Below are 26,944 nucleotides of genomic sequence, written 5' to 3' on the forward strand. Positions count from 1 at the left end.
ATTTACACTGCATGGGAACCCGGGCATAAGGGCTTATCCACACGACCGTTCCCATTTCCATTTTGCGGACCTCAAATTCCATGATGACTTTTATTTGCTGTCCATTCCAAACACGGGCAAGAATAGGACCTGTTCTAAAATTTGCGGAACAGACACACAGATCTGCAAAATAAAAAAACTGATGTTTGCATGTAGAAGTGAATGGTTCAGTATGCTATCTGCAAAAAAATAAATAAATGGGTAGGACACTGAAGAAAACTACAGTCGTGTGCATGAGCACTATGGACTTGTCCACACGTAATGGAATTGCTGCAGAAAATTTATTCAGCATTTCCATTAAAACTAGCAGACATTCCGCTATGGAAAAACCACACCATTTCCTGTGTTTTTTACTGTAGAAAATGGTGCAGGTTTTGCGGCATTTTTCTCAATTTTGGGAGATAGTGACATTTTCTCTTAAAAACGCAGCAATTCAATCCACTTTCCGCAGCAGGAATTGACTTTCTGCGGTACAAAAAATACGCACCGCAGGTGTATATCTGCTCGGAAATTGTATGCAGCGCGTGGATGAGATTTGTCACCGACTTTGTTGCTACTGTATTGTGCTGCGTATTTTCCATCCGCAATTCCGTACTTCTCTACCAGATATTCAATATGCCACTCTTTTTTCATGACTAAGATCAAGTAGACAAATATAACGTTTATCTTTTGGTTTGTACTATGGTGTTCTATTTTATATAGTATGTCTGCCCTGTCTAAGGCATCATTCACATGGCAAAGCCGTGTTCATAAAGGCTTTATGGAGGCACACGGAGAGGCTTTGACTACAAACTATGAAGCCATATGCACTCCATGTGCTGCCGTATTAGAGCAATATTCTTCCCTTGCAGCAATCCTTCTTGGGGGAGAATAGCTCCATAAAATGGCATTTGATGGAACATGCCACATTTTTTTTGTGTGCCATAGTCATACAAAATCCAACAGGTCAAATATTAAAGGAATCCCCTTTATTCTGTCAGTCTAACTTAGGTCTTTAAGTGACTGAAAAATCTGTAATCATAGCATTGATCAAACAGAACTGATTATGAAAATCACTTTTTTAGCACATTTATGTACACGATACACATGGGATGTGAAGAGACCCCGCTTTATTTTATATATATATATATATATATATATATATATATATATATATATATATATATATATATATATATATATATATATATAATGAATTTATTTTAGGGGCATTTTAAAGCCAGCCATGAGACAGGTTAGCAGTGGCATTACTCAATACATAAACTGAATTTTAGACTGAATATCTATCATCAGAAAATAAATTAATGTTTAAATCACACTTTACGTTAGACATATTTTTAAACCATTTTAAGCTATGCTATTTTTAATTTTCCATGTCACTATCTAGATAAAAATCCAGAAATACTGCCACTGTGCCTCACAATAGGCTGGCAGTAGAGATTCTGTAGGCGATGTTCACCTACCGTTTTTTGGCCTATGTTTGATGTATACACTGGGAAAAGCTCTAGAAATGTATATGTTAAAGGCTGTGACGGATATTTAACTGTCGCATCCGTCACCCATGGACTATAATGGTCTTAGCCAGAGCGGGTTTTAGACAAAGTGTGGCCCTGGGTTAAAAGTGGGGCCTCAAATGCTGAATTACTGTATCAATAATGCAGTCAATTCAAAGGGCAGTTTGCAGAGTACTACATCGCTGATTTCTAGCACGTCTAGGAGTGTTGCAACCCCTAAAGCATATGTCCCCCCCTCTCACACAAAAAAATATCTATATACACATACAGTTATTAAATCATACCATTATACGAGATTAAATATTACCTATGTACTGTTAGTGAACACAACTCACTATTATATGACCAATATTACCAATAATAACACAATATATGGTCCAAATAATACCGCTACACCATAACAACATAGTGACTGAATTATACCCCATAGTGTTACTGATTAATACCGCCATACCATAACCACATAGTGACTGAATAGTACCTCTATACTGTTACTGAATAATACGCCCATACCGTTACTAAATAATACCGTCACACCATGACCACATAGTGACTGAATAATACCCCCATACTGTTACTGAATAATACCGCCATACCATAACCACATAGTGACTGACTAATACCCCCATACTGTTACTGAATAATACCGCCACACCATGGCCACATATTACCACCACATAGTGACTGAATAATACCTCCATACAAAGACCAATATCACCACCATATAGTGACCATCTAGTGGTAAATGTCAGTTATACACACGAGCTCTGCAGACCATGTAAGTGATTATAGCACATTTATATCCAGTGACTCACAGGAGATGTTTTCTTTGATTAGTCGTTCACTTTTCCTCTTTTTCTCCATCCGACTTATTCCAGCCACGACTCGTCTGTGCAGAATTTGACACACAGACATGTTGGTCTCTCGCTTTTCCAGCATCCTCTCCACCTATACCCGATCCTCTAAACAAACTCGTAATCCATATTCCCCCAGATGGTAATAATGATCTACAGTGCTCGACACAATAAAAGTATCCCGTCGGTAACCGTGCCCCACAGTATTAATTCCCCCTTTGTTCCTCCTGCAGATAGCACCACACACAGCCCCCTGTAGATAGCGCCACTCACAGCCCCCTGTAGATAGCACCACACACAGCCCCCTGTAGATAGCACCACTCAGCCCCCCTTGTATACAGTGCCATAGAGACCCCCATTGTGTATGGTGCCACACAGCCCCCATTGTATGTAGTGCCACACAGCCCCCCCCCCCCCATTGCATATAGTGTCACACAGCCCCCCCCCATTGCATATAGTGTCACACAGCCCCACTCCCTTGTCTAAAGTGCGACACAGCCCCCCTCGCCTTGTATATAGTGCCACACAGACCCCCTCCCTTGTATATAGTGCCACACAGCCCCCCTCCTTTGCCTATAGTGGCACACAGTCCCCTTTCCTTGTGTATAGCTCCACAGAGCTCCCTACTCCCTTGTATTTAGTGCCACACAGCTCCCCCTCTAGTTGTATATAGTGCCACACAGCTCCCCCTCCCGTTGTATATAGTGCCACACAGCCCCCCTCCATTGTATATAGTGCCACAAAGCTCCCCTCCCCTTGTATACAGTGCCACACAGCTTCTTCCTCTCCTTGTCTATAGTGCCACACAGACCCCTTTTCTTGTATATTGTGCAACATAGCCCCCTCCCTTGTATATAGTGCCACACAGCCCCCCTTGTATATAGTACCACCCTGGTATGTAGTACCATACAGCCCTGTATATATATATATATATATATATATAGTGCCACACAGCTTCCCCCTTGTATATAGTGCCAGACAGCACTCCCCCTTGTATATAGTACCACACAGCTCCCCCTTCTATATAGTACCACACAGCCCTCCCCCTTGTATATATAGTGCCACACAGCCCCCCAAAAAAATTATACTTACCTAGTATGTAGCCCCGTTCCAGCGACGGACGGAGCGCTTCACACCCTCCGGGCGGGACCCCTGAGCAGGCCAGCGTGATCCAGTGACGTCAACACACTGGCCTGCGCAGGGATTCTTACCAGCACCTTATAGGCTGCAGGCCTAACGTGGTCTACAGCCTATAGCCTGAGGTCGCAGATACAATTGAATGTGGCTGTCACTAGCAACGGAGCCCTCTCAGGTGCTCATGAGGATGTGGGCTGGGTCGTTACAGGTCCCATAGCAACCACTATGGCTGCTATAGTGGGCAGGGAGCCCTGGGCAATTGCCCTGTTTGCCCCCCCTAACGACAGCCCTGGTTTTAGCGAACGATACAGCTGCTCTGTATAGAGAATACAGAGCAGCTTTATCACAAAAAGTAAAAATAATTTTTAATAAAAACTAAATACAAAGTTGTACCAATCATACTGATTGACCTTTTTATTTTAAAAAAATGCCTTTCAAAGGTGTACATAGCCTTAAAGCCTTGCCTCTGGCACGGCTTAATAGTAGGGCACGGCTAACAGGCCTGGAGGCCTTCAATTGGCCTCTGGCTGCCATGGATACCATTTGGAACCCTGAAATTTTCCTCTGTTTAACCGCTGAGATGCCACGGTCGATATCTCCGGCACCCACCAGCCGGGACCCACAGTGTACAGAGTGGGATCAGCTCCTGAGCCCGTGCCATATTTCAGTAGTGCACATGCGGCGTAACTGCATGTTGGATGTTGTTAAGGAGTTAAGCAGTGATTCCTCTAAGCTGCGTGTTCTGGAAAGGAAAGAGTTAAAACAACACGCTAATAAGGGTAAATGAGCCCAATAGCTGCTCAACCTGTCTGCAGAGTTTCAAATTTTTAATTCTAATCATTTCCAGAGCGCACAGCTTAGAGGGAACGGTGATAAGAAGGTAAATTGAATTTTCAAACTAAAGCACATCCTATGAATAAGCTCCAATTTATTTACTGCATTGTGATTTGAGGACATACAATGGAAATATAGCTTATACTTGCAGCTCTCCATAATCCACAAAGTGGCACAGTATTTATGCTTGGGCTCACAACTAGCTGTAAATCCCACTCAGCCCTCTAGGCTTCATTGCATTTTAATTTATGCCCAAGACAAGTGGTACTATAATTATTTATTAAAATGCCAGGCTACAATTTGAAATTCATCAATGTGAAAGAAGATAAAGCTTTTGAATAGAATTATGTTTGAAGCAAGCAATTTGCTGGGATGAAGCATCTTGTTTTAGGTTTAGACTGAACATCTATTATACTGAGCAGGCTAGTAATTTCACCCAAATATTCCAACGTATGTTTTGTGAATTTCTATCAATCTTGATTGTAATCACTGTGTCTTATGCAGTTCTTGAGCAGTCTAGGTTAGTATGCTATTCTTTACATAGACAGATGATATAGAGATGCTTCCTGCTGATTTTCTGATGTCATTGATTTTTCTGACGCCTGTGTCTCATGCTTTTCTACCATCATATAGAATACCTATGAAGACATATATAGACAACAATACTAGAAGTGTAAATAACCATAGTACAAGTAAAGCACTAACCAATATAAAAAAAAATCTTTATTTGGAAAATATTTTAAAAGATACATAGACCATCACATACAATATAAAATAACACATAATAAAAATGTGGTAGTGGTATCTAGGAGCAACAAATGTATCATATTATACATCCATGGAATCAAACAGTGTATTGTCAAGGTATTGACAATACTGTACAAGAATACCTCAACAGTTAACGGTATACTAAATATGTACACACTGGACAAAAATTACAAATGACAGTGTCAGAGAGACTGATCCAAGATATAAAAAATATATAAAATCAGGATCGGATCCATATCCAATACCAACCCATATTCTGCATGTCTGCCCCTAAATGAGTCAACCACAGACCACACCAAGACACCCCGACATACGTTTCGCCGTCAGCTTTTTCAAGGGGGTCTATGCAGTAGACCGTTCATATCCTAGAAGTGTGTACTATATACACATGACATCCAAGTATTTCACGGTTCACTATATTTTTTAATTCTCAGTTAACAACAACACTTTTTTCCAATCTTCCTCTGTCCAATGTCTGTGTGCTTTTGCCCATATTAATCTTTTCCTTTTATTAGCTAGTCTCAGATATGGCTTTTTCTTTGCCACTCTGACCTGAAGGCCAGCATCCCGGAGTTGCCTCTTCACTGTAGACGTTGACACTGGCGTTTTGCGGGTACAATTTAATGAAGCTGCCAGTTGAGGACCTGTGAGGTGTCTATTTCTCAAACTAGAGACTCTAATGTACTTGTCTTGTTGCTCAGTTGTGCAGCGGGGCCTCCCACTCCTCTTTCTACTCTGGTTAGAGCCTGTTTGTGCTGTCCTCTGAAGGGAGTAGTACACACTGTTGTAGGAAATCTTCAGTTTCTTGGCAATTTCTCGCATGGAATAGCCTTCATTTCTAAGAACAAGAATAGACTGTCGAGTTTCACATGAAAGCTCTCTTTTTCTAGCCATTTTGAGAGTTTAATCGAACCCACAAATGTAATGCTCCAGATTCTCAACTAGCTCAAAGGAAGGTCAGTTTTATAGCTCCTCTAAACAGAAAAACTGTTTACAGCGGTGCTAACATAATTGCACAAGGGGTTTCAAGTGTTTTCTAATCATCCATTAGCCTTCTAACACAGTTCGCAAACACAATGTACCATTAGAACACTGGAGTGATGGTTGCTGGAAATGGGCCTCTATACACCTATGTAGATATTGCATTAAAAACCAGACGTTTGCAGCTAGAATAGTCATTTACCACATTAGCACTGTATAGAGTGTATTTCTGATTAATTTAATGTTATCTCCATTGAAAAAAACTGTGCTTTTCTTTCAAAAATAAGGAAATTTCTAAGTGACCCCAAACTTTTGAACGGTATATATATATATATATATATATATATATATATATACAGTGTTTGTGTGTAAATACAGTACGATATATATATATTTAGAGGCACTTCGTCAAAAGATTAGATAATTAAGTTATGCTCATGGTGCAAGCAAAAGTGTTCCAAACAGAAGCAAGGCAGAATAAAACATTTTTAGGCCTCATTGAACTGAATTCCTGCTAATATGGCAGTTAAAAAATAAATGGGAAGCAGAATTTTGAGCCACAACATTTATTATAGCCACACTAACAACGATACCACTGTAAATCAATAGAGTGCAGGAAACACCTCTAGTTTGTTTTTCTTCAGCATACCTTTTTACAACTGTATTTGAAGGCGTAGTCGACTAAGCTATGCTAGAGCATCCCACACTACAAGTATACCATGTGGTAAGCATTTTTTTTTTTACAATGGGTTAAAATGGTGGGAATATAAATTGGGAAGAAAAAGCTGCTCCTCTAAACGGGCGCTCAGGTGTGGATTGTACTAGTATCTTCTCAAAATCGTCAGGGTTTGTTTTCAACGATTTTATTCGATATACTTCACTGCTACCACCACACACTTGTGAAGATACTAGTACAATCCACACCTGAGTGCCCGTTTAGAGGAGCAGCTTTTTCTTCCCAATTTGTATTACTTCAAAACCGCAAGGAGAGGAGTTCCTGATACGAATTCACCCTATGCGGTTATGGCTCCAGAGGCAAGCACAGTGTGACCGAGCGTGTACAAGCTACAAAGTTAAGTTGTGCTGGCGACATTGCACAACTCACCAAGGTGAGCTCCATTCATAAAGTTACTTTCTATCCTACAAATACCAGAAACGATATCACCTTAGAGGAGCGCCGTTTTCTCTCTTTTTTATCCCCCTTTTTTATCTTAAGAATGGTGGGAATATGCAATTGTATGGCATACAATTTGATCTGTTCAGGCTATATGTCCAGCATATACACAGCCTTAGATGGCAAGTGTTCGAGTCCCAACCTATTTTTACGGTAAGTAGTGAGTAGAAATCCATGAATTTTATAACTTTTCTTAGGAGTTTCCAATAAGTGTATATATTACAGAATGCTCCTCACAATGCCTTGGTATGTGAACCATGATATTCATTCATTCGTGATATAGTGGATAATAAGAGAAGTTAACATAGCGCCCAAGAAAAAGGAAATTCTATATTTTTACCATTAGAATATACTATATTTTTACCAGTATATTGTGCTAACGTCTAGGGTATTTTAAGATGTGCACCTTCTTTTACAGTTTTACTTGAGGTTACACCTATCTGTATGTGGATGGATATTTGGAGTTGATCTCTACTAAGCAGGAGCGCAACTCAGAATTTTCCTGCCGATTATAATCTATGTAGATCTCCTGGTTAATGACTTTAGCTACAAAATTATGGAGTAAAATTACTTATTTACAACAACATGAGCGACATTGTAGATAAGATCTTCCAAATGGGCGAATTAAGCATTAGTACAATCTTCATTGTTGTATCCTTTATCTTGTCTTAAGGCACATCTAGTAGGAATACAAAGAGAAATCTTCAAACCAGTATGATAGGTAGGAATGGTAACACTGCGGATGCTATTCATGAATATATTCTCTTTCAAGCTGTACGTTTTTAGTATTTCTCGACCTTATAAATTATGTTTTCATATATTAAGAAACTTCTTTTATATTGTTATCATTCTAATCTTTTGCTCCATTTTCTGTACCTGCACAGGTCCAATGCAAGAAACAGTATACGATTTCTGGAGGATGGTGTGGCATGAAAACACTGCCAGCATAGTTATGGTGACCAATCTAGTAGAAGTTGGCAGGGTAAGCTATGATTTTTAGTGTAATGTTTATTTTGTTTTCTTTCTCAAAGGATGTCATATTTCAATGATGTGATCTAGAATCACAAACTTTTTATAACATAGGTCTCAGACAGGACTCATTTGAATTATTATGTAGTTGTTACATGTCATTAAACCCTCCACACATGTGACACAGTGATAAATGTGTTAAGTTGCTTATACAAATAACCATAACATTGTTAATGATAATGACCAGAGAAAATGATCATTAATGGTTAAAATTCTGTATATAGTTACATAGTTCGTAAGGTTGAAAAAATATGTCTATTAAGTTCAACCAAGGGATGAGAGAAAGGAAAGGGATGTGGGTGAACTTTAGAATATGTAAGTAAAACTATCGTTTTAGCTTGATAGAAATTTGTTACATCAGTAGTAGCAGATTGTATTTAAAGGTTTACTTCACTTTAGCAGCGTTAAAAAGTCGTAAATCATGGCGCATGCCATATTTGCGAGATATTTTACGTACGTTAAAAAGTGGGTGAAGCTTAGCAGGAGGGGATCACTTATGGTACGACAAATTCACTATAATTTACACCAGAAGCTCTTAATAAATTAGTCGCATCTTACTCCTGCGGGCTTCATACTAAGACTGGCATATGAAACAAGTTTTAGTAAATCTGCTCCTATGATCCTAGCATTAAATTAATTATCATATATGAAAATCCATATCCAGCAATGCACACGTATAATATTTATAACTACCAACATTTTTTTTTGGGCAGGGGGAATCATCCTAAACATTGCAGATAAATTTTTTTGTATGTCCCTCTAACAACTGCCCCAATAATATCCCTAGGATATGCCATCAGTCTGTGACCAGTGGGGTCCCATCAGTTAGACCCACTCTGATAACACTAATAAGGATCGCATATGCTAGGAATATGCCGTCAATGTTATATTGGAAATATCCTTTAAGCATACTAGACCTGACTACGTTTCTGACTAAGTACTTAACGTGCTATACTGAATGAATTAATTTTATTTCTCATTATTTATATAGTACTTAATTATTCCTCAATACTGTACACAGGAATGTCTTATTTTGTAATGCGTTAAGCTAGTCCAGTATTTTTCTGTTCACCACACTAGGGCAAAACGAATATAGTAGCTTTTGAAGATCTGCTATACCAGCTCCTAATCTCCCAAGTCCTCCAATTGTTCCATATGATTGAAACTGCATGCCTTTTTCTATACCTATAAGTATAAAAGGCTATACTTTGACACACTTTTTGCACAATTAAATATCTCAGACAACAGAAAAAAATGTGCAGTTCATGCAAATGAAGTGAATAATGCATCTGCAAAGCAGGAAAACCCACTAAACGTACTGTATCTGCACCACCACCAGACAGTGTTAAAGAACCCATGAAATCGAATTACTCAGATAGGAGGGGTGTAACTAGATTTCTATGGGCCCCAGGGCACATTTTACATCTGACCCCCCCCCCCCACTTGTTGCTCTTATGCGTGGGCTCCAGTGGCGATGCGAGTCTCAAAGACTACATAGTTATAAGAACATTTTCTATTTATGATACCACTATGCAAGGGACAAACAATACCGCCACACCATGACCCCATATTCCTTCTACATAGTATCTGAATAATACCCCCATGACCACATATTACTACTACATAATGCCTGAATAATACTCCCATACTGTTAACAAATAATACCTCCCCTCTGACCACATTTTACCACCACATAGTGACTGAATAATACCGCCATACTGTTACCAAATAGTACCTCCGCTCCATGACCACATATTACCACCACATAGTGACTGAATAACCCCACATTATGTTACTGAGTGATACAGCCACACCATGACCACAAATAGTAATAGTGCCTCCTTTAGGCCCGCACTGTAATAGTGATTGCCCCCAAACCGTAATAGTGCCACCGCACAATAGTAATGTACCCCTTTGTCCTCCCCTAAATTAGTAGTCCACGTTTGTGCCCCATATAGTAGTTTGGTACCCCTATATAATGATTATGTGCCCCCATATAGTAGTTAGGCCCCCCATATAGTAGATAGATGACCATCATATAGTAGTTAGGTGCTCCCATATAGTAAATAGGTGTCCCCATATAGTAGTTAGGCCCCCAAATTGTAGATAGGTGACACCTATATAGTAGTTAGACCCCTTATAAAAGATAGGTGCCCCCATATAGTAGGTAAGTGACCCCCATATGGTAGTTAGGTTCCCCTCTTCCATTAATAGTTCCCCTCTTGCAACAATAAAAATGAAAATAATGTCAATTCACCTAATCCTGTTTCCTCAATGAGTTGCTGCGTCTTCGATCTGTTTCCCAGCCTAAGCAGCGCAATGCAGTCATGTCATCAATCCGCCTGTGCTGGGACATCAGGCTGACATCCTCAGCAACCTCCAGTAGGCCACAGGTCTAAAACAGCCTATGACTTACTAGAGTTAGTGGTGGGGCAGGGAGCCAATGGCTTTCTGCTCCGCCATAGTGAACTAAGTGGCGCTCACACAGATGTCTGGGATAGGATACAAGAGAGCTGTACAATGAGTTCACTTTCACTGTTTTCGGCTTTATGTGTGCAATTCACATGTGCCAGATGCCGCCAGACTCCCCTTTTTTTTCTTTAAATTTTCCAGAGAGCACAGCTTAGAAGGGATCACTGTTTAGTGGGTATATTGTTTAACTTCAATAAGGTATGGTATTGTAGTGTAGAAGTCCTAATCTGAGGAAAGCCTGCCCTGGTGACATGATGGAGATGATTCAGAGAAAAAGTTCAGTGTATGGTATAAGCCTATATTTCGGATATTTCAAGTAGTATGATTATTCGCCTATCATTCTGTTTGTGTCTTCCTACACTATATATTAAACATTGGAAAGATGTAAAACTTAGTTTTTAGGCTGCAGTTAAACTAGTTCAGTCCCGAGTCTGTTTCTTTTCCGGTAAGTTCCGCTCAGGAACTGTTTTCTGTACACAAAGAAAAACACTTTAATTTTCTGATTACACCTTTGTGTCCTCAGGCTATTGGAGAAGTTATAGTATTTTGCTCCAGCACGATGTAATAACATTGTAATGAAAACAGATATGTCTCCTGATAATTGTGCTGGAAGATGCTTCCTATCTCGTACTCGAGCTATCAGTCTGGAAATCTGCATAAAGATTCAAATTGATTTCTGAGCATCATTTTCTTTTGCCTCCTGTCTGCAGTGTGTGAAATCCTGTTTACACATCATCTTTGTGGCAGCACACTTAGAAAGCAATACGTACCCTGGAAAAGTAAGGGCGGGTTCACACATGGCGGAATTTCACTTAAATTCCGCTGCGGACACTCCGCAGCGTTAATCCGCAGCGGAGCCGTTTCTCCATTGACTTTCACTTTAATTTAGCAGTGTTCGTTTACACGATGCGTACAATTCCGCTGCGGAGCATAGGCTGCGGAGCGGAATTTGGTGTCCGCAGCATGCTCTGTCTGTTGCGGAGCAGTGGCGGACTGGTTGCGGACTCATGGCGGAATTTCTCCATTGACTTCAATGGAGAGTCAAAATTCCGCAATGAAGTCCGCAGATCTTATGTGTGCTGCGGAGCGTATTGTTTTTACTACCATGACATTTCTTCATTCTGGCTGGACCTATGTATTTCTAGGTCTACAGCCAGACTGAGGAAGTCAATGGGGCTCCCGTAATGACGGGAGCGTTGCTAGGAGACGTCTGTAAATAGTCACTGTCCAGGGTGCTGAAAGAGTTACGCGATCGGCAGTAACTGTTTCTGCACCCGGGACAGTGACTACCGATCTCAATATACATGTATCTGTAAAAAAAAATATAAGTTCATACTTACCGAGAACTCCCTGCGTCTGTCTCCAGTCCGGCCTCCCAGGATGACGTTTCAGTGACGGCTGCAGCCAATCACAGGCCAAGCACAGGCTGCAGCGGTCACATGGACTGGAGCGTCATCCAGGGAGGTCGGGCCGGATGCCGAAAGAGGGACGCGTCACCAAGACAACGGGCGGTAAGTATGAATTTCTTTGACTTTCACTAGGGAAAGTGCTGTCCCTTCTCTCTATCCTGCACTGAATAGGGAGAAGAGAAGCACTTTTCCTGCAGTCCGCAGCGGCCAGTCCGCATCAATTTTCTGCACATTTTGTGCAGATCCGCTGCAGAATCTGCAACGCAGATTCTGTGCGGCATTGATGCGGACAGTTGCGGAGGAATTCCGCCATGTGTGGTCATGCCCTAAACGTTCATGTCCGCAAGCATTTATTGTTTCACAACTTGGCAGGGGTAATCTAGAAGGATAGGATTTACCCATATTATCTTTGCAGAACAGGTCAAGGCTTGACTCACACACAGCGTTTTGCCGTATTTTTGTGTGTTTTCGAGGCATTTTTTAAGGTTTATTTTGCAGTCTTATTTAATGCTCTAAGTGCAGCCAGATGTTACATTAAAGTCTATAGTAAAATATAAAATGCACTACACACAACTGCATTTTGGCTTCTGCCATTTTTGAGGCTACTATGTGGTCAGTGGCATTTTTTTTTCCAAATGCCAAGTCATGGCGATTTTTCAGGCATTTTTCCCATAGCTTTCTCTGTAGGACTACAAAAACTCCAGATTTTTATTTTTTTTGCAAAATGGCACTAAATTAAAAACGCCACTAAAAATGCCTTAGAAACACATTACATGTTAATAACGCTAGCGTTTTTAGAAGCTTTTTGATGCAGTTTGAATTGCCAGAAAAAAATATGTGTGTGAAAAAGACCTAACTGTTATCTAAACAAGCCATGCACCTTTTACTTTTCACGTGTAAGGCTTTGTTCACATCTGCGTCAGGGCTCCGTTCCGACGTTGCTTCGGAGCTTTCCATCGGAACGGAGCTCTGACTGACACAAACGGAAACCAAAGGTTTCCGTTTCCATCACCATTGATTTCAATGGTGACGGATCCGGTGCCAGTGGTTTCCGTTTGTCTCAGTTGTGCAAGGGTTCCGTCAACTACGCTATTGATTCCGTCAAAACTATGGAATCCTTGCACAACTGAGACAAAACGGAAATCATTGGCACCGGATCCGTCACCATTGAAATCAATGGTGATGGAAACGGAAACCTCTTGTTTCCATTTGTGAAAGTCAGGGCTCCGTTCCAACGGAAAGCTCAGACGGAACATCGGAACGGAGCCCTGACGCAGAGGTGAACGAAGCCTTAGCCAATAATGGACCTATGGCATTCTGCTTGCCACCATGCACAACCCTGCTCTTGATATTTAATCCCAAACAGTGTTCCTGTCTCTTCCCGGACACCCATGTGTGACTTGTAGTGTACTTATATCTTGTAAGCTTTGTTTTATTAGTGTTTCTTTTTGTTTGTATGTGGAGACATAAATGTCTCTTGTACTTTTCCGCTGATTCGCCCGCCAGGCAGCATGCAGTGCGATCTCCCACAGGAGACTTTTGCACTGGTAATTTCAGCTAATGATTTCTAAACATGTTAAGTCAGTTTTGAAGAGACCTCATTAAACTGTGACTGTTTATTAAAAACTTAAATGGGGCCTTTCAGGCATTTAGAGATATTATTAGTTTGTCCTGCACAGTGCTGATAACGGGTGATAAAATGATTTCATTCTAGGGGATTATACTCCAAGATGTAAACACATTAGTTTAAGCTTATGAATGAAATGCCTAACGCAGTATTGATGTTTGCCTTGTCATTTATGCAGTGTATTTTTTTTCTCTGCTGATACATATTATTCTATTTCTCTTTTGTGCAATGTCCTGCTGTATCTTCCTGACTGAATGAAAAAAGTGCAGGGTTATGATTTTATGTCATATATTAAGAAACTTAAGAGGACTCCTGACCGGAAGAGGTTAAAAGGAAAAACATGATGTTGCCCTAGATCATGTTACGAAGGGCATGTCCACACGGCTTATTTTCACACGTATTTCAGAGAGAAAAATTCCAAAACACACTTGAAATACACCTGCAAATAGTTTCCCATTGATTTAAAAGGGAAATACACTGTGTGGTTCATATAGGGTGTATTTTTACGCTTGTGAATTAATAAAAAGCCTCGTAAAAATATGTGTGGCCTTTTTTTGGCCACACAAAAATCACAAAAACCATGTGATGCAAAGGTTCCTCTTTGCAGCACATGCTTTTTTCTTGAAATAAAACGCTACCAAAAAAGCCATTAAAAATTCAACGCACATTGACACTTGAGTTTTTGTTATAGATAAAAAATAAAGCTATGGAGGTTTATGGGATAAAAATACCACTAAATCATGCAAAAATGACAGAAAAAATGCAAGTTGGAATAAAAAAAAATGCTACCTAAAAAAACGATGTTTGTAGGGTGTTTTATATTTCCCCATTGACCTCTCTTGCCTTGCTACCTTGCAATGTGTTGTGTTTATAGGTTTACAGTCGTGAACCAGAGAGTATTCCTAGCCAGAAAGCTGCATGGCAACGAGGGTTTTTGGAAGGGAGCACTAGGCCCTACGGTAGATAGCATTATCACTGAAATCAATATGTGGGTTCCTCAAAGGAACAAGTAGTAACACAAATTGGGAACTCTTCATAAAACATAACCTTTATTCATTATTCAGATTAAAATACTCTATGTAACTCTTTTGAATACAAATTCCCCTGACACAACCAAGGTTGAATCAAATAAGCAATCCACAATAATCACCTGGAGTATCCAGAAAATTATATCTAGATGGCGTGGTACCATACGCCACCTATGGACAAACTCCAGGAATACAAAAAAATTTAACACATTCAATTAGTGTAATTTCTAAACGCCAAATATTGCATAAAATGACCACAACACTGTCACTTCATAGCTGTCCCAACGCATTTACCGAACCTACTTGGTCATCAGGCACCACGTCTCCCCAGGAAGTCATCATAGACCATGTGGAATGCCAAGCCTCCATCTACAGCTTCTACAAACCTGCATGCCTTGTAAAATGTATTATCTTCAGCCACCTGTTCCTTCCTCAACCAATTGACATCTTTACTCCTAGGAGTCGTGAGTTCTAATCTGGCACAAATGCGCCTATATAAGCAAATATTTATTATATATGTATATATATACCTTGATAGGTCTCCAATTACACACAAATTGTCCAATATTGCCCCCTGATGAACCAACTAGGTTGGGGAAATGCATTATGACAGTTATGAAGTGACAGTGTTCTGGTGAGATGTAATATTTGGTGCTTAGAAATTACACAAATTCTGTGTGTGAGAATTTTTTGTATCCCTGGAGTTTATCCATAGGTGCCGTATGGTACCACGCCATCTAGATATCATTTTATGGATACTCCAGGTAATTATTGTGGATTGCTTATTTGATAAAACCCTGGTTGTGTCAGGGGTATTTGTATTTAAAATAATTACGTAGTGTATTTTAACCTAAATAATGAATAAAGGTTATGTTTAGAGTTCCCACTCTGTGATCCTATCATATATAGACCAAAACAGGAGACAATTTTGATGTTTTTTGTTTTTTATTTAGATCGAAAGGAGGAACATGGTGGTAGAATATTGGATCAGTATGAATAGTGTTTCTTTGGTAGTGATTCGGGGAGTATAGAACGGAAATAAAAGTTATACACGAGTGTCCATGTAATCGCTGGCGTTTTTCAGTTCCCCATTACATCTATTATTTTCAGCTTGATCATATTATAAATTATCTTAGGTGCTGTGATATTTTTCTCATTAAGTTTATTAAGTCATTACACAACGTAATTAGGAATCCACCATGTTCTATATTATCATAACAGAATTTAGGCCAATAACAACATATGCACAAAGTGTATAAACTGTTTATCACATTCAGTCTGGGCAGAACCGAGTAAACACGGAAAACACATCTTCATGTCTACTGTACAAACATTAGCATTTTGCCATTGTGTTGAAAGTTGCGACGAACTTGATGACAAGTGCCAGAGCAGAAAACTAGAATCACAACGTTTTATATTCTTTCAACAAATCTGTCATAATAAGTGAAGTAGATCATTTTAAGATCCAGGGTTTTCATATCACCCCATGTAATATCTGAGCAGCAAGCAAGCCGATGTGATGTGGTCACTTGAGCAAAAACATTGGAAAAACCAAATATGTTTCTGTGTAATACTGGGAGTTTTGTACACGGAGAAGACGACTGGTAATATACTGTAGTTTTGTTTTTTTTCAAGAGCGTTGAAGAAGTGAAATAGCTTGTTACGGAGCTATCTTTCTCAGCATCAGGATGGACATCGAAGGCATTTTATTTTGCTTTGATGAAGTGGGCCTCTTGTTGTTGAAGCTTTACCCTAGATTTGTTGACAGGAAACTTTCATCCATAACCTACTTTATTCTATGTATGAAATATTGCTAGGCTTGAGCACCTAAAGAGCAGCTATTTTAAGATTGTTCTTTTGGCTTGAAAAATTATATCAGAAAAACACAGACTCAGTGCAGTATAATTGGTTTGTATTTTACTGGAGCACACGGAGCTTTTTACAATTGCTTGTCTCCACAGCCGCTACTGTATTTGGTTGCCTCTATTTCCTCTTAGCTAAACATTCTGGTAATTATAGTGTTAAAAATCTAATTTGCTAGAAAACAAAACCATGCAGGAGCATATATGTACAATAGCTGTTTGTGGAGGAGTCTTTATATATATATATATATATATATATATATATATATATATATATATATATATGTACTCTTTAACTCTTTCAGTGGTGGTCAGCTTGCTACCTTATGGGTACTGCCCTTGACTGGATCATAGGGCCATAAGTTAAGTTCATATATAAATCATTCTATGCATATATACTATGCATACTAGCCATCTTCTTTGAGAGGACCACCCTTCTAGAAGATCTAATAAGTATTTTTGGTTTTTGTCTTTGTTTATTTTCCCCAAAAATGTTATTTGCTTCTAGCAGATATTTTTTTTTTTACTCACTGTGGCAAAAATCTTTTTGGGTTTTTGGCAGAACAAGTACAAAGGAATACGGACAACAAATCCAGTGTACGCGAGCACCATGTATTTGTGTACATGCTTGCCACTTCTCCTAGCCCTGGCTGACCATAAACATCCCTATAAAAGAGTATCTAATAGTGGTGGCCACAGTGTTCTAAGTTTACTAGTCACAGTGCCACTATAACAATGCTCCCCAACAGCGGAGGCAACAGAGCCCCTCCAACAAACACCGCCTCACTGTCGCCATACAAAGCAGCATTTCTCCACATAAGAGCCAGCAGCTGCAGAAGATCACTTCTACAGGGACACTATTTGGGGACCACAATATTAGACTTTAACAAACCAGTGGTGTACCAGGCCCCCTCACCCATCATAGTAGGACTGCTACCTCTGAACCAGCGGTCCCACTTAGTCTGTGTAGCAGGCAACATATGTAGGCTGTCAACATACTCACTCACTCACTTTTTTTAATCTTTGTTTTATTCTGCATCTGCTGCAAGCATTGAACGTGTAAACACTTTGCTTGGCTTCCATATGGGTAAAGAGTGCTGTGAATAATTCCAGTGTAGACGTTCAGTAAAAGATCTTCAGCCTGTTAAACTGCAATTTATTTCTGCCAAAACCTGAGAGTCAACAGTTGGCAGCAGTTCTCGCCAGACATCTTTGTTTTGCCTTGACTGTCTTCCCGATCCCTCTGCAGCTGCTTCCTGTTATGTTCTTTCAAGTTATTGTATCTACTCTTTCACTACAACAAATACACAGACACTAGGACATACGTGGGTATACAGTATACGTGCACAGTCACATTGATGGTAATGGCAGTGACCTTTAATATTATGTTGTAATGCGTTTGGATACTGTTATAAGGCATTTGAGACGACCCACTCATAGTGCAAGAATATCTATTTCCCCGTATTTATTTCCATAGAGATGTACACATATTGTATCCATTCAATTCAGCTCCTTTCCCCTAATGGATCACAGTCTAATTTCCCTATCTGAGGCATACAAACACAGACATACAAGATACTGGGACAATATCTGCAAAATCCATTTCATTATATATTAGGCAGATAGTAATAAACAGTGCAGCGTTATATTTATCATCGATAAATGTTTTTTTTTTGTTTTTTAATCAGTAGTATTTGTTTTCAGGTGCGATGAATCTGTATATAAAGTAACAGTTTGAACATTCATCCCAAATCATTTTGTAGTGTTTCCCTCATTCAGACAGTGCCTGCATTCATATTGGCCAGGCTTTTAGAACAACATTGCCTCGCTTTCTAGTATGTGATGAGTGCTCTTGCACACGACCAAGATCGGGCCGTGAAAAACGGTCCGAGTGACGGCTGGATTTCCCGGCCCGACCACGGTACAGGTGAACGGGACTTCTGGCATCATGGACATTTTATGATGCTGGGAGTCCCTGCCTTCCCGCATAACTGCTGTTTCGTACTGAACAAAATTATACATCTAACTGTCTAGATGTATTCAATACCATCCAGTATATGCAAGAATACATGATGTGATATTTACATTTAACACTCAGTCATGCCACATTATGGAGGATTATCGGGAGGTGTAAGAGGGATATATTATTATTTCAAAGATATTTACAAATTTATTCAGATCTCTAAACAATTTAAAAGGACAATGTTGTCATTTCGTTGTATTGTTTTCTTTGTTTTTTTTAATTAATATTATTACGTCATATATGTCTGGCAGTTCTCTATGGTTCTGCCCGCACCTTTTCTTCACAGCATGAGAGTCTATAAATCAGAAAATCAGCATTATTCTAGGCTTTTTTGTGGCCTATATTAAGAAATAGTTATTTCCAGTCAATGAGGAGATATTTTAATTGTTGTTTTCTCTCTCTTTTATAATCAGTACATTTTCTATTTTTACATAGGCGGCTTCTAGGGCCCCTAAAGGTAGTGTTATGAAACTCATCAAGTCTTTTATATTTTCTTACTCAGGTGAAATGTTGTAAATACTGGCCCGATGATACAGAGATATATAAAGATATTAAAGTGACGCTTATTGAAACAGAGTTACTTGCTGAATATGTAATAAGAACTTTTGCAGTAGAAAAGGTAAGTCCACAAGAATCTTGCATTGCATATTAAAAAATAATATTTGTTTTACTAAATATGCTTTTCAAGCTTTCTGGATTAGCAAAATGGCAGTAGGCAGCATTAACCCCTTAGTGACCAGCCTATTTTAGGCGCTAATGACCAAGCTATTTTTTTTCTGTTTTTCTATAGTCGCATTCAAAGAGCTATAACTTTTTTATTTTCCGTCAACATAGCTGAGGACTTGTTATTTGGATTAGTTGCACTTTTTAACCCCTTCCCGACATCCGCCGTATATGTACGGTGCACGCCGGGTGGGGGAATATGGAGCGGGCTCCATAGAGCGAGTGTGTCGGCTGTGTGTTACAGCCGACACTTCCGGGTAACGAGCGGGATCCCATTCGAGCGTGATTCCGCTTGTTTAACCCGTTAAATGCCGTTGTCAATAGCGATCGCGGTATTTAAATGACTAAAATCAGGGGGGCGACCCCCTGTAACGTCCCAACCGCCCCCCCCCCCCGGTGGCGAGATCGGGGTGCGCCGTTGGTTGGCATGACAGCCTGGGGGCCTGATGAAGTCCCCCAGGTCCGCCATCTTTGTACTCCTATGAAGCCCTGCTCCAGCAGGGCTTCATAGGAGACTGTCAGAATCACAAAATACTGCATTAGTATTGCAGTATATCATGTAAGCGATCTAACGATCGCTGGTTGAAGCCCCCTAGGGGATAAGTAAAAAATTTAAAAAACTGTAAAATAATGTTTTTTTTAACAAATTTTAAAAATAAAAAAATTAAAAGCCCCCATTTCCCATTTTCCCTCAAGCACAATGTAAAAAAAAGAAAAAGCTAACACAACTGGTAACGACGCATCCGTAAAAGTCTGAACTATTAAATTAAAAACATCAGAATTGCTGTTTTTTGATCCCTTCATCTCCCACAAAAAATGATATAAAAAGTGATCAAAAAGTCTCACGTACCCCAAAACTGTACCAGTATAAACTACAGCTTGCCCCGCAAAATGTTAGTACTCACACTGCTAAATTGACGGAAAAATAAAAAAGTTATGGCTCTCAGAATATGGCAACAAAACTCAAATCAGTTTTTTCCTTGTAAAAGTAGTAAAACTTAAAGAAAACGATATAAATTTGATATCGCTGTAATCGTATTGACCCGCAGAATAAAGTTAACATGCTGTTTTTACTGTACGATGAACGCTGTAAAAACAAAACCACCCAAAATGTTGAGGAATCACAGTTTTTTTCCTATCCCACCCCACATATATTTTTTTTCCAGTTTCCTACTACATTATATGGTACAAAATGGAGCTGTGGAAATCTACAACTCGTACCGCAAAAAGCAAGCCCTCATACGGAAATATTGATGGAAAAATAAAAAAGTTATGGCTTTTGGAAAGTGGGGAGGAAAAAAACAAAAGTGAAAATCCCAAAAATTGCTGCGGAGGGAAGCGGTTAATGGCACCATTTTGGGATACATATAATTTTTTTATTAACTTTTTTTGGGGGGAATAGAAAAAAACCCTGAAATTCCACCATTGTTCTATGCGTTTTAAATTGACGCCGTTCACTGTGTGGCATCAATAGCACATTACCTTTATTCTATGGGTCGGTACGATTACGACGATACAACATATGTATAGGTTTTTATGTTTTACGACTTTTGCACACAAAAAACACTTTTGAACTAAAATTATTTGTTTGTGCTTCGTCGCTTTCCAAGAGCCGTCATTTTTTTATTTTTCCATCAATGTAGTGATTTCTGGGCTTTTTTTTTTTGCGGCACGAGACGTAGTTTTTATTAGTACTGTTTTGGGGTATATGGGACTTATTGATTAACTTTTATGACTTTTTTGGGGAGAAATGGAAAAAAATATCAAATTCGCCATTGTTTTTTTGCGGTTTTTTTACGGTGTTCACCTTGTGGTTTAAATTACATATTAACTTTATTGTTTGAGTGATTACAGTCGCGGCGATACTATATATGTGTACTTGTTAATCATTTTTATTTCACATTACTTGCTTATTTTTTTAGTCCCACTAGGGGACTTTACTATGCGATCTTCAGATCGCTGCTATAATACTTTGGTATACTTAGTATACCAAGGCCTCTAGCTCCCCCATTTTTCTTGCTAGACTTCTGGCATTTGTCAACGTACACTTTAACTTGGCTTTCAGGTTTTCACTTTCAGTATCAGAAATTTAATTATTTGACATTATTTGGGCATTTTCATTGCTGTTTTGTAACAGGATCTGTTGTCTAGTCCTCTCCCCACAGTCTATTTCTCCCCCCACCAATTTAGTCTGACCCCTCTAACCTAACTACCCCTTTATTTTCTACATTGACCTCCCTCCTCAGCCCCAGTTTAAATACTCCGCCACCCCAGCTAGAATTCTCCCCCAGCACAGCGGACCCCTTTCCATTTAGGTGCAAATCATCTGCAGAATACAGTTTGTACCCCAATGAAAAGTCATCCCAGTGCTCTAGGAACCCAAAGCCTTCTCCTCTACACCAAGACTTAAGATATGCATTTAACATCCTGAGCTCCCGCTGTCTTTCCTGTGATGCGCATGGCACAGGCAGTACTCTTGAGAATACTACTTTGGAGGTCCATCCCTTCAGCTTGTAGCCTAGTTCTTTCAAATTATTCTTAAGGCTCCTCCACCTACTATTTATTCTGTCGTTGGTTCCCACATGGACCACGACAGCTGGATCATCACCAGCCCCTCCCAGTAATTTATCCACCCGTTCCACCACATGCCGAAACCTGGCACCACGGAGACAGCAAACCATTCGGTTGAGGCAGTCTGGGCGACAAATTATTCTATCCGTCTTCCTGATTATAGAATCCCCTACAACTACTAATTGTCTTGCCTTACCTGCATTACCATCCCGCCGACTACTAGCTGGGCTGTTCTACCGGCTGTTAGGGAAATCAGTATCCACTAGGGCTGCCATTTCTGAGACCGACACTCTCACATCATCCCCCAACTTGGCAATTTTGTTTGAAATATAAGAAACAGAATTGGCCTTCCTTTTCTTGGATCCCTTTCTACTGCCCATAACTACATAAACCCAGCTACTTGCGTGATCCTGCTGACCCATGTCTTCACCCTCCAGATCTACCCACTAACTGCTTGCTCAGTAAGCAGCATGCTCCGCTCAAGATTGTCTATCACCCTCAGTGTTGCATTTTCTCCTCCAGATCTCTAATGTGAGCTTCCAGGTGAACAATATGCTCACATCTGCCACAGAAGTATTCACCCTGGAACTCCGGCTCCAGTCGTGCATACATATGGAAAATTGTGCACTGAAGAAAACCTCCAATCTTGCTGTTCATTATCCCAGTTACAAAAAAACAGTGAACAATTGTTAAAGTAAAGGAAAAGAAGAGTACTTGCAGGGACTTTAACTCCTCTATTTAACTCCGGTTTAGTAACTCCACTTGATCCACAAGCCACTTAATTTAGCAAGGCCAAAACAGAGTTAATAGAAGGGGATCTCCCATTGAAGGCTCTCATCATTTAACCACCTAACAGTTTATCCCGACCTGTGCTCGTTCTGCAGGTAAAGGGCATTACAATTTATCCAGAACACAGCTTGCGCATTTGTACCTGGAGAGGGAGATGCAACTCTAAAGGCTCTAGCTCCGACTAGAAGATAGATAGAGCTGTCATTTTGGTCTTGTTTTGAAGCCAATAATCTTGAGCAGGTTGAAGTTGGAGCTGCATAGCAGAGGGGACGCAGTGGAGGACACGCTTGCAGTGTGCATGGAGAGGAAGGGGATCTATCTATGATCCTTCTCCTGTCCCTGTATGGCTTCTGATGACCCGAGGGATAGAGGGATAACATTGACTTTTGTTCATATCATCAATCTAAGAGCATACTTGCTCCCTGATTGTCACATATGGGGGTATTTTTCTTTTTGTACTCCATGACCTAGCTGTCTATTATATCATCTAAATTGTTTTCCAGAAAAAAAATACCTTTTTTTTCCATACACAATGTTTGAAAAAAATAAAAATAATAAAAAAAATTACATGTCGCAACAGCCGTAACTACCTGTACTATAAAATTAATATGTTTAACAACCCATAGAACAAAGTTAACACATTATTTATACAGGACAACACGGTGAACGCCGTAAAAATGAATTTAAAAAAAATACTCGAAAATGCTGTTTTCATTCCATCCCCCCCATTTTTTTATTTAAAAAAAACAAAAAACAGTAATGTCACTAAGTGGTTAAAATGCACTTAAGGAATCTTAGTTATGTGCCTACTAGACAAAAATTCAAAATCTACAATAAAAAAAGTTACATTTTCGGAAGGGTTTTTCCAATTTTAATCTGACTGTCAAAAAGGTTAATCAGAGTGCTGTGTAGTTAAGAAGAACGTTTCCCGCTCTGGAGCACTTATTACATCCGTGTATTACATGACCATCCCTTTGACTTTATTGGAAAATGTTTAATGCTTCATTTCCCTGCTGTGGCATTACAGGGGAACTGAACATTTGCTACCGGGTTCCCTCATAGATTACAGCTGAGCACTGAGGTTCTCTTCTAAAAAATAGAGATTTTCCAAGTCCAACAACCGTTTTTAGGTTCATATTAGTGAAATTTTTAATGTTGTACGGTCATATTCATAGACTTTTCCCTCTATAGTGAACTGCATTTTTATATCTTCTATTGGCTTTATGCCATAAATAACGGCATCGTTTTTAAGGCATGCCGTGATTTTTAAACCCATCAGCAGCCTCAAATTCACACAAAAAAAAAAAGATAAATTCTTTTTGCGGAGTATTTCTAAAACGCCGCTGTATAGGACATATGCATAAGAGGGACATTTATTAAGTATTTGCATATTTTAATATTGTCACTATGACTAGTTCAGAAATTCATTTCTGTGTCGGTCCCAACATTTTATTCAACACTATCTTCTTTTATCACTTTTCAACCTACTATTTTATTTTTTTTCAAATGACACATACTATTCAGTTGTGCATTTCTCATCGCCAGTACATTTTTGTACTTTATATAATTAAAGGAGCGTTGGTACGTTGCATTTTCCTGACCACCCTCCTTCCCACGTATTCTTAGTTAACTTTTTTGTGAACTAAAACTCCAAGTTCTATTCCAGCCCTGTGAATTTTGCAAATTGCACTGAATAGCATATGTCTGCATTGATGAGGGAAGTGTGAAGACCTCCAGTTGGAGATGTTTCTTATTAAATCTTGTATAGACTCGATTCATCTGCTGAACAGATGGAGTCCCATTCAATCCCATTATAAATGGTAGCACTGCATTAAAATGTTATATTTATTGAGATTTATGAAGACTTTCTAGAATATTATCTCTTTGGCAGAGTATAAGAAATTACAAGAAGTTGGGTGAATTCAGTTCATATTAAAAAAATGTACCGTCTTTGTGGTTTGTATTGTATCTTTTTTTTATTTTTCAAATATTAAATGGAATTCAGCCTACAGAGAATACGTGCTTATTATTATGTTGAAGCACATACTTTAAAGCAACAATATAGACCACACGTGAAGTTTCATCTAACATTTCCATTATTATGCTTGGATTGTATTATGATTGCCATTTGGATAGAACCATTACTATTTTTTGTTATTACAATAGATTATTTACAATATATTCATAGTGTTCTTATTTAGCTTTTCTTGTGAAGGTATTTTATTTTACCTCCTTAACGACCGCCCACCATCTTTTGATGGCATGCGGTGTAGGTTCTTCGCCCTTTGGCGTCGCTGTAGAAGAGGCTGATGAATGCTCCTGTGGGGGCTCATCCTCTAAGCAGGAGCTGTAACCAACATCTCCTGAACTTAGAAAAGCCTCCTGAACACAGCTGGGATTGTAAAAAATTCAGACCCCAGCTATTTAACCCTTTGATCGCCGCCACATGATCAAAGGGGACTCCCCTCCTCGATCGCATTACCAGAAACGAGGTGACGCGATCTATGGCTGGGGAATCTCTCTACATTTAGCCCTGGGGACTTAAAAAGGATCCCAGAGCTATCTGTTCAGTATGCCTGCCATTAGGGCACACTATGTGCTGCCCTAATAGAAGCCTGCGTTATAACACAGTGTAATGTACTTTCATACAGAAGTATGCTACTCATTATAAGTAAAAAATAAAGTTGTAAATAAAGTTATCCCTTCATGGGATTTTTAAAAAAAAGGTAGCAAATAAAAAAAAGTCCCAAAAAAAGTCATTATTTTGCATAAAATATATTTTATTGCCCATACATTACATAAAAACAAAAAACCTACACATATTAAGTATCTACGCAACTATAATAACCTGAACAATTAATTTAACAGGTTCTTTAGCGTGAAACGTGAACGGGATAAAAAATAAACAAAAAAATACAATGTTGATAATTGCTTTTTCCTATATTCAAGCAGTAAAAATAAATTATATAACTTATACAGTAAATTTTCTCTACCCCCAAACCACGCAGAAAAATAAATACATTTCCAGCATAAAACAAGGCCTCATACAGCCACATCAATGAAAAAATAAATAAAAATTATGGCTGCTGAAATGCAGAGAGGAAAGAATGGAAAAATGTAGCTGTTAATTAAAGTGTACCTGTCGTTTCATTTGACTTTTCAGGATAGTCTGTGTACATGAGGAGTACCACTATTACTGCCCATTTTGTGACTAATATTTTGTATTATTTAGCACATTTCACCTCTGCAGGCCATATCTGTAGTTTGCAGTTGGCTCTAAACTGGGGTTGGAGACTAGCTGCCATACACGGCACACAGTATGGGGAGAATCTACTCTGTAACTGTCTCTCTCTTATTTAGAAACAGCCCCAGGATCATGCAGGACATATATAGAGAAGTACTGACCTGTACTGATGTGAATGATGTGCTTTGGTTGTCATACAAAGTTTCCATGGCTGTTGTTTCCTCTCTTATCTCTTGCACTTCCTGCTTACTCATCCCCCTCCCCTCTCCATAAACTTCCATAGACATGTGCAATCTAATACATGTGAGCTGCAGTCAGACTCAAGACGGATATAGCTGATATTTCAGAGTGAAATTAATTATAAGAGATGGAGGGGGAGCAGGAAAATAGCCAGATAAGAGCAGAAAGAGGCTTGTTACTCAGATAAGTTTCTTCTAATCGCCTGTACTATTTTTAATTTATGCAAAGTTTGTTAAAATGACAGTGCCCATTTCAGGCCTTTTCAGGCCTGGTCATTAAGGGGTTACTTTGCACATTTTATGTTTTTGTTTAGCAATTCTGTTCCTTTTAATTATCTAACCTGCATATTTGTTCAGTTTACTCACTGATCTATGATAAATTAAATTAATAATATTTATTTTTTTAAACAATGATTAATCTGTATAAATCTAAATTTTATTTTTTCCCCCCCTTTGTTATGGACAGAGGGGTATACATGAAATACGGGAAATCCGCCAGTTCCACTTTACAGGCTGGCCTGATCATGGTGTGCCATACCATGCAACAGGACTTCTAGGGTTTGTACGGCAAGTCAAATCAAAGAGCCCAGCCAATGCAGGCCCACCGGTTGTGCATTGCAGGTAAAC

The 26,944-nt window shown here is 39.2% G+C and overlaps 1 protein-coding gene across 4 annotated transcripts in view; it reads left to right on the forward strand.

Annotated features, from left to right (window-relative positions):
• Nucleotides 1-26,944, forward strand: part of PTPRM (protein tyrosine phosphatase receptor type M) — a 748,757-nt gene that overhangs the window by 689,789 nt on the left and 32,024 nt on the right. For all 4 annotated transcript variants that reach the window (XM_075826409.1, XM_075826410.1, XM_075826411.1 and 1 more), the window contains 3 exons: nucleotides 8,186-8,283; nucleotides 19,254-19,370; nucleotides 26,784-26,938. In XM_075826409.1, the coding sequence (XP_075682524.1) occupies nucleotides 8,186-8,283; nucleotides 19,254-19,370; nucleotides 26,784-26,938 (370 nt within the window). The remainder of the gene's footprint in view (nucleotides 1-8,185; nucleotides 8,284-19,253; nucleotides 19,371-26,783; nucleotides 26,939-26,944) is intronic.

This window comes from Rhinoderma darwinii, chromosome 5 (assembly GCF_050947455.1).
Source record: "Rhinoderma darwinii isolate aRhiDar2 chromosome 5, aRhiDar2.hap1, whole genome shotgun sequence".
In the NCBI taxonomy this organism is placed as follows: domain Eukaryota; kingdom Metazoa; phylum Chordata; class Amphibia; order Anura; family Rhinodermatidae; genus Rhinoderma; species Rhinoderma darwinii.